At 38.0% G+C, this 15,660-nt stretch overlaps 2 protein-coding genes across 5 annotated transcripts in view; one reads left to right on the top strand and one right to left on the bottom strand.

Moving 5' to 3' along the window:
- Nucleotides 1-278: 278 nt before the first annotated feature.
- Nucleotides 279-10,652, top strand: cdc5l (CDC5 cell division cycle 5-like (S. pombe)). Its single transcript, XM_077494826.1, has 19 exons — nucleotides 279-480; nucleotides 994-1,097; nucleotides 1,184-1,345; nucleotides 1,429-1,556; nucleotides 2,079-2,178; nucleotides 2,261-2,387; nucleotides 2,587-2,678; nucleotides 3,260-3,404; nucleotides 3,489-3,680; nucleotides 4,648-4,796; nucleotides 4,877-5,048; nucleotides 6,047-6,211; nucleotides 6,288-6,368; nucleotides 7,401-7,649; nucleotides 9,016-9,123; nucleotides 9,204-9,293; nucleotides 10,018-10,149; nucleotides 10,215-10,295; nucleotides 10,389-10,652. Exons 1-19 carry the CDS (start codon nucleotides 436-438, stop codon nucleotides 10,500-10,502), a joined length of 2,436 nt encoding a protein of 811 aa, XP_077350952.1. The 5' UTR covers nucleotides 279-435; the 3' UTR covers nucleotides 10,503-10,652.
- Nucleotides 10,335-15,660, bottom strand: part of supt3h (SPT3 homolog, SAGA and STAGA complex component) — a 22,860-nt gene continuing 17,534 nt past the window's right edge. For 3 of the 4 annotated variants that reach the window (XM_077494829.1, XM_077494830.1, XM_077494831.1), the window contains 9 exons: nucleotides 15,396-15,482; nucleotides 14,495-14,588; nucleotides 14,269-14,417; nucleotides 14,111-14,186; nucleotides 13,141-13,253; nucleotides 12,974-13,078; nucleotides 12,743-12,871; nucleotides 10,842-10,931; nucleotides 10,335-10,763 (listed from right to left, as the gene is read on the bottom strand). In XM_077494829.1, coding sequence (XP_077350955.1) covers nucleotides 10,722-10,763; nucleotides 10,842-10,931; nucleotides 12,743-12,871; nucleotides 12,974-13,078; nucleotides 13,141-13,253; nucleotides 14,111-14,186; nucleotides 14,269-14,417; nucleotides 14,495-14,588; nucleotides 15,396-15,482 — 885 coding nt within the window. In that variant the 3' untranslated portion in view covers nucleotides 10,335-10,721. The remainder of the gene's footprint in view (nucleotides 10,764-10,841; nucleotides 10,932-12,742; nucleotides 12,872-12,973; nucleotides 13,079-13,140; nucleotides 13,254-14,110; nucleotides 14,187-14,268; nucleotides 14,418-14,494; nucleotides 14,589-15,395; nucleotides 15,483-15,660) is intronic. The other variant, XM_077494828.1, reaches the window with a different exon arrangement.

Below are 15,660 nucleotides of genomic sequence, written 5' to 3'. Positions count from 1 at the left end.
ATAATGTTGGTAAAAACAAAACAAGAAATACTGTAAAAATAAATGTTGTTATAATACAATTTAATAATTTATTTTTATTACTGAAAAACATTATTCCCATATTTTACATTAACCTTTTTAACTTTTTTTTCAACCTCTTGCGCCCCTTTCTAAAATAAAACGTGGCTCTTGTCGCCTAGAAGTTGCCCACCCACTCCACAAGACTGTTGTTGTCATTTTCCATTTGTCCTACTGGGGGCAGTAGTGCACCATGAAGCGTCTTATTATTGTCCTTTTTCCAAGCCGAAGAAGGAGAGTGGCACGTTTCCTGTTTGTCGCAAGCGAGTTCGTCTTCCAGTCTATCCTTGCGGACTGTGGTTTTATTTTTTCTTAATATTTTTGCTTCCTTACTTACTTTGGTTGTTTTGGAAGGAAGAAGACAACAAAGCCGCCAAAATGCCGCGGATTATGATCAAAGGAGGCGTTTGGCGCAATACGGAGGTACGCATTGGCACGGCTAGCTTGGTTAGCGTCGTGCTAACTCTGCGCTAGCTGTGAATAAATACGCAGAATAGCGCCACTTAGCTACAAGCTAGCTACAAATTTGAGGAGACCAATGTCTTATAAAACATTATTCTTATTTGTTTCACCCTAGATTCACGGAATATTCTTATATTTGAATTCATATACAAATAACTACAATCACTATATTGTTATTTAGTAAAGTATAAGGTTAATGTTATTGTTGCATGTCATTGTGGAGCAGGAATGAGCAAACAATTTTAATGTGTTAAAATAAATTAAAAATATTGAATATTAATTTTAGGGAGAACGTGTCTAAAAAGATGCAGGAACGAATATTACAGGTCCCCCTTGATAATGTCAATGCTCATAGGATTAGATTCAAGAATGTACACTTTTTTTTTTTTTTTTTTTAGCACAAATGGATAATTATGCTAATTTGGAGCCCAATCTGATGCACATATTAACCATTCACAAATGTACAAATTCCAGGATGAAATCCTCAAGGCAGCGGTTATGAAATATGGCAAAAATCAGTGGTCCCGTATTGCCTCATTGCTCCACCGCAAGTCAGCAAAGCAGTGCAAAGCCCGATGGTGAGTTTGTCCTTCCCGCCACTTTTAAGTATGTGATGTAATATCACATACTAATATCACATGTTGTCTGTTGTTTTTGTCATCAGGTACGAGTGGCTGGACCCCAGCATCAAAAAAACCGAGTGGTCCCGAGAAGAGGAGGAGAAACTTCTTCACCTGGCCAAGCTGATGCCCACCCAGTGGAGAACAATCGCCCCCATCATAGGACGAACGGCCGCCCAGTGCTTGGAGCACTACGAATACCTGCTGTACGCTCGCACTTCTCCGATATGCCACTTGACACCAGCACGCCTCATGTCGACACGGGTATTACTCGCTGTGTGGTTTTTAGTGACAAGGCAGCACAGAGAGACAACGAGGAGGAAGTGGGAGAGGACCCCAGAAAGTTGAAGCCGGGGGAGATAGACCCCAACCCCGAGACCAAACCAGCCAGGCCGGACCCCGTGGACATGGACGAAGGTACACAAACACTAACCAGGAACCATTTTGTCAATGTTTAGTTCCTGTCGTGAGAAGATTTTGGTGCACTTTGTGGCTTCTGGTATAATTTGAAAAGACGGAAATTAAAAACAAAAAATGTATATGAGGCCAAACCACACCATCTAAACCTCAATTTAAAACCATAACCAAGACTCCAAGCCATAATCTGAAACCTGAACTCTGCCTTTAAACCCTCATTTAAAATTCTTAACTCTTATTTGATACCCTAACCTCTTCCTAAAACTCGGCTTTGAATCTTTGTGCAGAATTGAAGCACTTTTGGTAAACCCAGAGTCTTGTTTTGAAACATTAGTGATGTCTTTAAAGAAAAATGAAACCCAATCCTAGACTCTTAAATGACTTGAAACCCAAAGCCACTCTTTAAACCTCAATTTAAATCCGTAACCCTTGTTTGAAGTCCTTCTTAATCCTAGTTTCAGTGTTTTCTGAGTGCCGTTGTTGTTTGCTTGTCGGTAATGGACCTTTTCCAAATGTTTGCAGATGAACTGGAGATGCTGTCTGAGGCCCGAGCTCGCCTGGCCAACACGCAGGGCAAGAAGGCCAAGCGGAAGGCCCGAGAGAAGCAGCTGGAGGAAGCCAGGTCGCCTTTGCATGCGATTGCGCCCCCCTGATCTTTTCCTCGCGCCCGTCTGTACTCACTGCGTAAGTTCCGTCTCGTGCAGGCGTTTGGCGGCGCTGCAGAAGCGCCGAGAGCTGCGAGCGGCCGGCATCCACATCGGGAAGAAAAGGAAGAAGAAGCGAGGAGTGGACTACAACGCCGAGATCCCCTTTGAGAAGAAACCTGCCGCTGTAATTCCTGCATCAGTTTGAATTCTTACGACGGTGGTTTGAGTGGGGCCAAACCACGACGTGACGAGCAAAAAATTGCTGTCGTAGAATGTCTAAAAATGTTTCAAAATGCCTATATTAGCAGTTAAAACCCTAAATATTCCCCACTCCTAAACTGATAGCCACCGAATGTCTGAGCGGCCATTTTGTCTGCTTCCAGGGCTTCTACGACACCAGCATGGAGCTTTACGACCCGCTGGCGCCCAACTTCAAGCGTCTCCGCCAGCAGCACTTGGACGGCGAGCTGCGCAAGTGAGTCAACGTGGCGAGTAGGGGTGTGAATTGCCTAGTACCTGACGATTCGATTCGTATCACGATTCACAGGTCACGATTCGATTCGATACCGATTAATCCCGATACGAATGGTCACGATTCGATACCGATTAATCCCGATACGAATTTATAAGTCGATTGTTGCGATTTTTTTCCATTCAAATTTAGAAAATACTATCAGTAAATTTGTACATGTACACTGTAAGATTTGTATGAATATATTTATCTAAAACTTGAGGCTTATAACCGTGAGCCACTGTACACAAACAGTTTGCAATCTGTTTCACATTTGAACAGCATTAAAATAAAAATATTAAGGCTTAATGTGCCGTTCATATAACATTCTTCCATGCTCAAGGTGTGAATCCTAAAAAAAAAAAAAAAAAAAAAAAAATCGATTCTGCCGATTATTGAATCGATTCGAGAATCGCGCGATGTAGTATCGCGATATATCGCCGAATCGATTTTTTTTAACACCCCTAGTGGCGAGCGTGTGCGCTTAGCAGGCGTTGCCAGCGCGCCAGCCTCACTCACGCCGCGCGTTTGCCGTCTCTCGGCAGCGAGCGCGAGGACCGAGACCGGAAGAAGGACAAGCAGAAGATCAAGAAGAAGAAAGAGAGCGACCTGCCGTCCGCCATCTTGCAGACCAGCGGCGTGGCCGAGTTCACCAAGAAGCGCTCCAAGCTGGTCCTGCCCGCGCCGCAGGTGACAACAGTTTGATTTGGGCTCGCGCGCGCGCGAATTCGAGACGCGGCAACGCTTGACGATGCGGGCGCCGTCTCCCGGCAGATCAGCGATGCCGAACTGGAGGAGGTGGTGAAGATGGGCGTGGCCAGCGAGGTGGCCCGCCAGGCGGCCGAGGAGAGCGAGAGCGCCAACGGCGCCTCCTCCACGTTGCTGTCCGAGTACAGCATCACCAACAACATGAGCGCCGGACTGCGCACGCCGCGCACGCCCGCCGCTCAGGACAGGATCATGCAGGTCAGCTCGGTTCCAAACACTAAAAACCGCAACTTCAACGCCTCATTCCAAACTTCCGATTTGAAACGACATATAACCACAACCCTGATTTGAAAACATAACCCAAGCTTCAAACCCTCATTTGAAAACCCAACTGTTGTTTGAAACCTGAACTCGGACTTCAAAACCCTATTTTCAAATTCTATGGCAGCCTTAAAACCATCATTTGAAACCATGATCTTGGTCTGAAACACTAGTCCAGACTTGAAACTAATTTGAAACCATAAGCCTTGCAAAAAAAAAAAAAAGTCTCTGTTTTGCAGCAACTAGCATTAGAATATAGCTAAGTTTCATCATTATTCACAAACCTGTTGAAAACACTGGGGAAAAAGAGCTTCTTTTTTTTTAAACTAAGCCCTGGTTGATCTCTTATACTCTGCTGGCATCGCTGGCTTTTGTTTTTTTTTTGGTCATTGCTTTAAGCGACCTCTTCAGGTCAGAAGCTGCATCAAAGCCTTCTGTGTGCTCTAGCATAGAAAACAACATAAAATTCGTGTAAATACGTTTTTGGTAGGGAAGGACAAAGTATTAAAAAAAAATATTTTTACGTTTTTGGGTTTGAATGAGTTAATGTTTCAAACCTTAAAAAAAATAATATATATATATATATATATATTTTTTTTTTAAATCAAACCTTGTGTGACGACTTGGATTAGGCTCAAAGCCCTAATTGGAATCCTAACCTAAACTTGAAATCCCAACTAACCTTAATTCTTGTTTGTGAAACTTGAATTTGAAACCTTCTTGCATTGAAACACTGTTTGGTTTGAAACCCTAACCCTAATTCACAACATGAATTTTTAAACCCCAAATTTGGCATCCTAATATTACTGAATCGAAACCTTGAACAAGACTTGAAACGCGATTCTTAATCTGAAATCCCATTTGATGTCATCTGTAAACATTTGTGGTTTCCTTCCCCCGCCAGGAAGCTCAAAATCTGATGGCGCTGACCAACATCGACACGCCGCTGAAGGGCGGCCTGAACACGCCGCTGCACGAGAGCGACTTCAGCGGCGTGACGCCGCAGCCGCAGCAGGTGCAGACCCCCAACACCGTGCTCAGCACCCCCTTCAGGTAACCGCCGGCAAGTGCGCCTCACGTCCCGCACGTCTTGCCCCAGTAACGTTTGTCGTCGTCGTCGTCGGCGTCCGCAGAACTCCCGGGCAGAGCCAAGGGTCGGAGGGCATGACCCCGCAAGCGGCCGGGGCGTTGACCCCGCGCGGGCCGACCACGCCCGGTCTGACCCCCGGACGCACGCCGCTAAGGGACAAACTCAACATCAACACGGAGGAGCAGCTGGCCGACCCCACCTTCGCAAAACATCTGGCAAGTGCAGGGAAAAGACTTTTTCTTTTCTTTTTTAAGTACATGTTACTTTTAATGTTATTTTTTGAGGAAAAAAAAAAATCTAATTTCTTGAGTAATTTTTAACCCATTAAGGCCGTGAAATGCGTCCGAATAAACGCGAGAGGGTGACGTGCGCCTCGTGACATGTCCCGGATTTTTTTTTTTTTTTGGAGCATTTATGGTTGATGTGGGAGTTATGAAATAAATGACGAGATTGACGACGGTGCAGGATGAGTTCAAGTCGGTTTAACGAGTCGACAGTGGCATATTAATAAGAAATATGTTTGTAGACAATAAGGATGTTGAAAATTTTGACGGCTTTGTAACGGAATGGACGACGAATAATTACCACTTGATCGTCCAAAGTTATTACAACTGCGCTCCAGTTTTGAAGGTAAATATACTTATTTGTATTTGTTGATTTTATTTTTTTTTTAATTTTGTTTCCATTTAAAACGTCAGATTTTTTTTAAATTATTATTTTTTTTTTACTTTTTTCAAAAGTGCGTTTTTATTTTTTTATTCCCTCATTTTTGGTCTCAAAAGTAATTTCTTTTTTTCTTTTTTGGTATCAAAAGTAATTTTATTTTTTATTTTTTCATTTTTGGTCTGGTCTCAAAAGTATTATTTTTTTTCATTTTTGGTCTCAAAAGTAATTTTTTTTAATTATTTTTTTCCATTTTTGGTCTCAAAAGTATTTTTTTTATTATCTTTTCCCATTTTTGGTCTCAAAAGTAATTTTTTATATATTTTTTTTCCATTTTTGGTCTCAAAAGTAATTTTTTTAATATTTTTTTGGTCTCAAAAGTAATTTTTTAATCATATCAACACTGTTTTTCTGTTTTTGTCATTTTACAACATTTGAAGAGGATGGAGTAAAATTGTCATTTTTGGAGGGATCATATAAGTTTTTCCCAAAAAACATTTGTATCAATTTTGTGGCTGCTGCTGCGTGACTTGTTTGCGCTTGTGGACAGCAACGAGAAAGTCTGCAGCAGCTGCGCCAGGGCCTGATGTCACTTCCGGTGCCCAAAAACGACTTTGAGATCGTCCTGCCCGAAAACGCCGAGAAGGAACTGGAAGAGACGGAGATGGAGGTCGGCTACGTGGAGGACACCGCCGACGTGGATGCGCGCAAGCAGGTCGGTCATTTCAGATGCACCAACGTTTTTGTTTACGTCGCGTTTCTGCTTCGCCACAAATGTTTGCGTCTTTCAGGCTCAACGCGACGCAGAGAGGGAGAAGGAGCTCAAGCTGCGACACGTTGCCGTGCAAAGGAACCTGCCCAGACCCACCGAGGTAACGCACGCACGCACCGCTGACCTGTATACGTGACTGGATAGCCGATAGACCATACGCGCCAGTTGAAGTCACAGGGCGGCCATCTTGTTACTCCCACCTCGCGAGCAGACGACTGTATCAGCTAAACGTACAAATGAGACATATACAGCTCGGAGGCAGTTAGAATAAGGCGGTCACTATTTTTTAACAAGTTAAATAAAAATTAACAAGAACAATATTAAGCATATAATTTATGCATGTTTTTTCCTATGAAGTACTGTCTCAAATGTTGTCCAATTTTGATACTGTAAATGTTTCTCGGGAGGAGCAATATGGCGGCCTCACAACCTCAAAAGTCTGTTCCAGTCTCAAATTAAACCCAGCTTGCATTTAAAAAATATATATATAGAATTGTGAAGGAATTCAATTTTTATAAGTTTTTTTTTTTTTTAATTGTCCTTCTTTATACACGTACATTACAAATGTCATATATGTGTAATTAAAATTGTAACGGTAAAAATTTTAAGTTATGGTAAATGAGAAATTGTTGTTGACAATTCCTCATAAATTTATTTATTACAAGACTACACTTATTTTCAGTTCAGCTTTTTTATAGAAGCAGTTTCAAAACTTTTTTTTCTTATTAGAATTGTGAGAAAAAAAAAATTGTTACACAATCACTTTTAATTTTCACTTATCATACCAAAAAAACAATTTACACATTTTTCAATGAAAATTTGACAGAAATTTGAACTGTACAAATTCGTACATATATTTTAATTTTTTTAGATGACTTTATTTTCAATTTTATTTTGCACATCAAAAAGTTAAGTTATAAGTTTTATAAAGAAAATTTGACCTCATACTATTAGCGTGCTAACTTTAGCATTGTCTCCAAGCTTAATGTGTTGAATGGGGTTGCGCACTGCCCCCACTTTTTTTTTTTTTTTTTTTTCCCCTGTACACACAACTCCACAACAGAATCCACCCAAAAAAATCTTCTTCTTTTTTTTTAACGTACTAACTTGCTGTTCACCGTAACCTGTTCAGGTGAACGAGACGGTGCTGCGTCCGCCCATGGAGGCGGCGAGCGACCTGCAGGTGGCGGACGAGCTGGTCAAGCGGGAGATGATCACCATGATGCACTACGACTGCCTCCACCATCCGCTGGCCGCCGGCCAGCTGCAGCGCGCCAAAGCCCGCGGCCCCGCCTCCGCCTCCGCCTCCAACAACGCCCTGCACATCGCATACCTGGACGCGCACGCCTACCAGGCCGTCGCCGCCGACGACGTGGACAAGGTCGACCGCCGCTCGCCTCTTTGCGCCGGCATAAACCATCAATTACATACATAATACGTCATTTCCACCGTTAATTGGGCTTCGTTCAAGTGACGTGTTTTAAGTTGAACTTCAGCAAAAATCTTTCAAAGTGAGTCAGGAAACTATAAAATAAAACTACTAAGTGCATGATCGTTTAAAAAAACAAACAAATGCCTTACTATACAAAAAAAATGTAAATAAAAGCTTTACTATAAAAAGTCGTTCTAAGGTAGTAAACAAAACGTTTAAAAAACAAAACAAAAACACCTTACTATGCATGGTCATTTAAAAAAAAAAAAATGTAACTAAAAGCTTTACTTATAAACATCGTTTAAAAACAAAAACAAACATTTACAACCACAAAATATCAGCCTTACTGTACACGGTTGTTTAAAAAGAAAAATGCCTGACATGGTCATTTAAAAAAAAATGTAAATAAAAATTTTACTATAAATGGCCGTTTTAACGTAATAAACATACGGTAGTTAAAAAAACAAAACAAAACAAAAAAAACACCTTACTATGCTTAGTCATTTACACCAACAAAAAAATCAGCCTTACTATACATGGTTGTTTAAAAAAAAAAAAAAAAAAAAAAAAAAAGCCTGACTATATATGGTCATTTAAAAATTTGTTTTTTTTAAGGCCTTACTAAAAATAGTCATTTAAAAAAACAAAAAAAAAAACTTCACAATACATGGTCATCTTTTTACAAATGCCTTACTATACATAATCATAAAAAAAAAAACACCTTACTATATATATGGTCATTAAAAAAAATGTAAATAAAAGCTTTACAATAAGTTTTTACTTAAACAACTTAATAAACAGTGTTTAAAAAAAAAAAAAAAAAAAAGAAAGAACCTTACGATGCATGGTCATTTGCAACAATACAAAAATCAGCCTTACAAAACTTACAAAACTAAGTTTTTACTTAAACAACTTAATAAACAGTGTTTAAAAAAAAAAAAAAAAAAAGCCTGACTATACATGGTCATTTTTAAAAATTTTTTTTTTTTTTTTTAAATGCCGTACGATTCATGGTCATTTAAGAAACAAACAAAAAAAACCACCTTACTATATATGGTTTTTAAAAAAACACTTACTATACGTGGTCATTTTTAAAAAAAATTGCATGACATTTTTGGAACAAACAAAAGCCTTTAAAGCTCAGAAGTAAAAAAACAAAAAAAAACAAAAAAACAAACATAAAAAAAAGCAAATTGAAAAAGCTCATCAACTTTCAACCAGTTCAAATTGGATCTTTGACGTCTATAACCGTCAGTGGCAGTGAATGAGTTTAAAAAGCAGCAACCATTAAAAGTGAGTGTTTTTGTGCGCGCAGGCCAAAGCGATCCTGGCGGCCGAGATGGAGGTGGTGAAGGCGGGCATGGGCCACGGAGATCTGGGCATGGAGGCCTACTGCCAAGTGTGGGACGAATGCTACAGCCAGGTCAGGTCCAGTCTTGCGCGTTGGCGTTTTGCCTCCGGACTGGAATTCCAAACAAACGCTGCCGCGTCTTTTTGCTGCAGGTGTTGTACCTGCCGGGACAGAACCGATACACCCGATACAATATGGCCAACAAGAAGGAACGAATCGAGAGCATGGAGAAGAAACTGGAAGTAAGACGCATGCACTTTTTTGTTCTTTTTAGTGAGGGGGAAAGAAAAAAATAATTTTTAGGGAAGCTTTTTTTTTTTTCCCCTACCATAGTAGTGTTTGAGGGAATTTATTTCTTCTTCTTCCCCCAACAAGGAAAATGTTTTTTGGACTATTGGGCCAGAGGAAAGTTTTTATTTTTATTTTTTTTTCCTTGAAATACATTTCCAGGCATATTTCCAGGAATGTCCCAAAGAAATGTTTTTTGTTTTTTTCCAAAAGAAAATGTTTGTTGACTTTTTAAGTTTGTCTTTTTTTTCCCCCCAAAAAGTCTTTTTCCTGTTTTTTTTCCAAGTCTTTTTTTTTTTTTTAAGGGCAGTCAAACCAAAGTTCATCATTTATTTAGAATTATTTATTTTTTTAAGTGAGGATATTTTCAAAGTCGGATTTTTACATAATTTATTTTTCCTACTTATTTGAAAGAAAATTTGTTTAGATTATTCTCATTGATTTTACCAGACCTTTTTTTCTGACAGTTTTCAATTTTGGTAAAAAAAAAAAAAAAAAAAAAAAAAAAGACTTAAAAAATTCAGAAAATAAGTCTTATCATTATTAATGTATTTTATTTTGTTTTCAATAACTACTTTTTCTTTTTAACAAAAAGTCATGTCATTCTTTTGTGGAAGTTTTTTTTTTTTTGTGTGTGTGTATTTTGTTGTTGATGGCGTTTTCTTTTTTGCCGCGCAGGTGAACCGCGGTCACATGACGGCGGAGGCGCGCAAGGCGGCCAAACTGGAGAAGAAGCTGAAGATCCTCCTGGGGGGTTTCCAGTCCCGAGCGCTCGGCCTCCTCAAGCAGCACAACGAACTGTGGGAGCAGGTCAGACTCGGAAAAAACAAAACAAAAAAAATATTTTTCAGTGTAATGCTTATTTTGTGCACCAGGTGGAGCAAGCAGCCACGGAGCTGGAGACTTTCAGTCAGCTGAAGAAACAAGAAGACACGGCCATTCCCAGACGACTGGAGGTCACTCACACAGACACAATATATATAGATTTTTTTTTATTTATAAAAATTAGACCTTTATTCTGATTTTAATGTTGTTTGATGTGTTTGAAGGCGTTGCGTGAGGACGTGGAGCGTCAGATGGATCGAGAGCGGGAACTCCAGCAGCGCTATGGAGAACTTGTGACGGAGCGAGACGTCCTGATCAACAGCGCTCAGAAGATCTGAGCAACATTTAGCGCATCTTTTTTTTCTTTTCTTTTTTTTTTTATGAAAAGTGTATAAAATAAAAAGCCATCAACGTGAGCAAGCATCTTCCAGGCGCTCTCTGTGTTCTTCGTTTCTGTGTTAGTGACCAATAAAGTTTTTCCCCCGGCAGATTGTGTACCCATGAGTGATGTCCACTAAACGTAGAAAGAAAAATAATTGGTTTCCCATGTGTGTTGATCAGCAGGCCAGGTAAGACATCCCGCTCCTCCTGTAGGCGCTCTGACGGAAACAAACAAAAAACAAACTGATGACACGTGCGGTCACGGAAATCCATTTGAATGCAAATGTCGAACGTACGGTGTGCGGGTAGTTGTATCTTCTGATGGCCTCGCGGATGTGACACAGCTGGATGGCGCCGCTCGGAGGTTCCGCAGTCGCAGGACTGCTCTGCAACAACAACACGATTGCAAAAACGTCTTGTCACAATCAAGCCATTGTTTGTTTTTTTGTACACATTCTGAAAGTCTTATGAATAAATACATGTTGGGGAGCTACAAATTGATTTTTTAAAAATTATTTTGGGGAGGGGGGTCTGGAAAAAAAAATGCCTTGTCATCTTTTTTTAAAAAGCTTTAGTATACGTGGTTATTAAAAAAAAAAAAAAAAAATGTATAGTCAGGTGTTTACCTGACTATACATTTTTTTTTTTTTTTTAAAGACGCCTTACGATAGATACATTGTCATCTTTTTTTAAACGCCTTACTATATACATGGTCGTTTAAAAAAAAAAAAACTAACTGTACATGGTCTATTTAAAAATACAAAATAAATAAATAAAAAATAAACTCCTTACTTATACATGGTAGTTAAAAAAAATATATACTATATACATGGTCCTTAAAAAAAAAAAAAAACCTTACTATACATGGTCGTTTTTTTTTTTTTTTTTTTTTTTTTTTTTTAAATGCCTTACTATACATGGTCGTTTTTTTGGTGTGTGTTTTTCTTTTTTTTTAATCCTAACTATATATGGTCATGTTTTTACTAATAAAAAAATGCCTTACTATATATGGTCGTTTTTTTTTCGGAGAAAAAAAAAAAGCCTTACTATACATGGTCGTTTTTGGGAGAGAAAAAAATGCCTTACTATACATGGGTCTTTTTTTTTTTTTTTTTTTTTCAAGAAAGCCTTACTATATATGGTCGGTTTTTTGGGGGGGGGGAGAAAAAAATGCCTTACTATACATGGTCGTTTTTTTTGGGGAGAAAAAAAATGCCTTACTATACATGGTCGTTTTTTTTGTGTGTGTGTTTTTTTTTTTAATCCTTACTATATATGGTCATGTTTTTACTAATAAAAAAAAATGCCTTACTATACATGGTCGTTTTTTTTTTTTTTGTGCGTTTTTTTTTTTTTTTTAAAGAAAGCCTTACTATACATGGTCGTTTTTGGGAGAGAAAAAAATGCCTTACTATACATGGTCATTTTTGGGAGAGAAAAAAATGCCTTACTATACATGGGCGTTTTTTTTTTGTGCGGTTTTTTTTTTTTAAAGAAAGCCTTACTATACATGGTCGTTTTTGGGAGAGAAAAAAATGCCTTACTATACATGGGCGTTTTTTTTTGTGAGTTTTTTTTTTTTTTAAAGAAAGCCTTGGTCGTTTTTGGGAGAGAAAAAAATGCCTTACTATACATGGTCATTTTTGGGAGAGAAAAAAATGCCTTACTATACATGGGCGTTTTTTTTTTGTGAGTTTTTTTTTTTTAAAGAAAGCCTTGGTCGTTTTTGGGAGAGAAAAAAATGCCTTACTATACATGGTCTTTTTTTTTTTTTTTTTTTTTCAAGAAAGCCTTACTATACATGGTCTTAAAAAAATAAAAAAATAAATACCATACATGGTAAAAAAAAACTCCTTACTGTACATGGTCTATTTAAAAAGAAAAAATAAATAAATAAATATAAAATAAAAATAAACTCCTTACTATACATGGTCATTTAAAAAAAAACTCCTTACTGTACATTGTCTATTTAAAAATAAAAAAAAATAATAATAAAATAAACTCCTTACTATACATGGTCGTTAAAGAAAAAAAAAAGTGCCTTAAGATTTTAGTTTAAATGTTTTTCTCAAAACTAGTTTTTGATTGAAAATCCAAGTTTGATTGAAAAAAAAAAAAAAAAAATGAACCAAATAAACATTTGAGAGTATTCTCATATAGTATAACTTTGGATATATTTCTCTTGGTTGTTTGTGACCTTTTTGCGCTTCCTTTGCCGCGCTCGCCCGTCCAGGCTTCCGTTGCCTTGGAGGAGGGGCTTGGATGAGTGGGAGGAGCCAGGAGTGGATGGAGGCGTGGCCTCGGGGGAGTCCGATTCTTTCTTGACCTGCCGGACAACAAGTAGAGTTTGCCTCAGAAAAACACAAATCATAAAGTGGAGAAAAAGAGGCATGACATTTTGCGCATGCGTGTACATGCGTGCGCGCACCTCAACATGCGTGTTGTAGTTTATGTGGCTGGCCGAGATGACGTGAGTGACGGCGTTGGTCTTCGGAACCGTTTCCTGCTTGACCAGCAGAGACAAGTCCACAATCTGCAACCAGGAGGACATTTTGGGGGAAAAAATGTCAAGGTATGTTTGGATGATGCGGTTACCTGGGCGACGGTCTCATAGGCCAGGTAGGACAGGATCTCCATGGCAACGCCGTTGGGTTTGAGCTCCAGGCTGCTGCAGTCCAACCAGTCGCGGAACTTGGACGCTTTCTTGGCTGCGCACGCACACAAACGGGTACATGGCAAATAATATTACATGGAATTATGGAAAATATTATTTTCAGAAGTCTTAATATTATGAGAATTAAACAAATTTATACACATAGAATACTAACTAGTATACATTTTTTCCCCTCTATCAGCATTTTTTTTATCCAGTTCAATGTGACTCTTTTAAAAAAACTAACAAAAAAACTCGAATTTTCATTCTTTTTCTTCTTCCCTTTTTATTATTATTATTATTATTATGACTACTACTATATTTTTTATCTTATTTTATTGTATTATTTATTTATTTATTTATTTATTTATTTATTCATTAGGAGAATAAAAGACTAATATAAGAACTGTATGTATTATATTCAATTAATACATCTATTTGTTTTTGTTGGGGGGGGGGACTTTTTTCTTGATAAGTCAGAGCCATTATTTTGTGATTTATGTGTATGTTTTGTTGACTGACTTTTAATATTATTATTATTATTATTATTATTAAAATAACTTTTTCTTATAAAAAAAAAAGGCTTTTTCAGAGGCAAAAAATCTGATTGTATCCAGAAATGTTTTTTGTCATTATTGGATTGCATGATGACAAGAAAAAATCTGGATGCAATTAGATTTTTTGCCTCTGAAAAAAAGCCTTTTTTTTAAAAAAAAAAAAAGAAGAAAAAAGTTATTTTATTATTAAAAATAACTTTTTTTGCCTCTGAAAAAGCCGTTTTTTTTAAAAACTAAGAAAAAAAAAGTTATTTTTAATAATAAAATTGTTTTTTCTTGTTTAAAAAAAAAAATTGGATTACATGAATGAAATCACGTCTTGAATATGAAATATGTGAAGCGGTTGCAAGTTTACCAAAGCTGAGCTGTCGACTCTCGCAGAATTCTGCGTACTGCGTCTGGTCCATGGCTCTGCTGTGACGCTCCAAACGCTGCAATCCCACAAACAATCGCCATTAGAATCCGAACCGTAAGCAAGACATGATGTTGAGAGCGCGTCGCCACGGCGACCACCTCCAGCCTCTCTTGCTTGACGGGGTCCATCTCCTGGCGCTCGGCCAGCGACACCAGCTCGCCGGTGTGGTCCAACCACTGCAGGTAATCCTGAGCCAGACGCTGGCGGCGCTGGTTGCCCCCGGCGACCGTGCCCGACGACCCCGCGCCTGCCCGCCAAATCGGTACAATTATTATCGTTGAGCATTCATGGAAAAACAAAAAAACAAAAAAAACCCCGAGCGACCTTGCTCTACTGCGTCGTCGTCGTCCAGACCCTTCAGCAGCTTCGACTTGTAATCTCGGAACTGGAGATACTTCAGCAGTCTCGATACCTTCCTCTGCACACACACATTTGTCACTTTTTTTAATCAAGAAAATACAATACATTTTATTTCCTCATCATGCAAAGCAAGTTTTTAAAATACAATTTTTTATTTTATTTTTTTCCCTTAGAAAATATTTTTCCCAGGATTTTTTTCTCAAGAAATTTGTTTTTTTTTCCTCAACATTTTTTCCACATATTTTTGTGAGAATATGTTCCTCATACTGATTTTTTTTTCCAGATAAAAAAAAGAACAATATTTTTTTTTCACATTTTTGTCTGAGAAAATACTTTTCCAATATTTTTTTTCCAAGAAAAAAAAATAAATCACATTTTATTCCCTTGAAGTAAAAAGTATTTAGTCTTTGAAAATTTTCCTTGAGAAATTTAGTTTTTTTTTTCTAGGGAGATTCCCCAGCCTCACTGACCTGATTTTTTTCCCCTTAGAAAATGTTTTTCCCTGGATTTTTTTTTCTTAAGAAAATGTTTTTTTTTCTCAACATTTTTTCCACATTTTGATGGAATATGTTCCTCATACTGATTTTTTTCCAGAAAAAAAAAAATAGAAAAATATTTCAATTTTTCCATGTTTTTGTCTGAGAAAATACTTTTCCAATATTTTTTTCATGATAAAATGATTTTCACAATTTCTATGTATTTATTTAAAATCACACATGATTTTCTTAATTTCATCAGTCAATTTTTTCTGGAGAAAAAAAAATATATATATATATTTTTTTTTTTCCTCCGAAATTTCCTCCAAAACAGAAAACTTTTTTTTATCCATTTCCCCAGAAAAAGATGAATTGTCTACTGTGCTGACCTTGTCTCTACGCATCAGGAAAAGGATGTCCTCCACGGCGATGACCCTTGACCCCCGAAGTGTGGCCCCCTCGCTGGCCTGATGGAGCTGATCAGTAAGTCAAACTTTTGAGTCATGTGTAAAATCCCAATCTATTGTTATCATGTCAAAATGTAGCAATTGAAACCCCGCAAAATAAAAAAAAAAAAAGGTCAGTCTGCTCTTGTCTTGCAGTACCACTCTGTTCCTCTTGGGGCAACAGTGAGTCCACATGTCTGAATGAAAC

The sequence above is a fragment of the Festucalex cinctus genome, chromosome 14, assembly GCF_051991245.1.
Source record: "Festucalex cinctus isolate MCC-2025b chromosome 14, RoL_Fcin_1.0, whole genome shotgun sequence".
Taxonomy (NCBI): domain Eukaryota; kingdom Metazoa; phylum Chordata; class Actinopteri; order Syngnathiformes; family Syngnathidae; genus Festucalex; species Festucalex cinctus.
This window is presented reverse-complemented; position numbering and strand designations above follow the sequence as displayed.

Coding starts and splice junctions, on each gene's coding strand:
- cdc5l (XM_077494826.1), top strand. CDS start 436: ATGCCGCGGATTATGATCAAAGGAGGCGTTTGGCGCAATACGGAG. Junction 1,098..1,183: donor AAGCAGTGCAAAGCCCGATG/GTGAGTTTGTCC, acceptor TTTTGTCATCAG/GTACGAGTGGCTGGACCCCA. Junction 1,346..1,428: donor GAGCACTACGAATACCTGCT/GTACGCTCGCAC, acceptor TGTGGTTTTTAG/TGACAAGGCAGCACAGAGAG.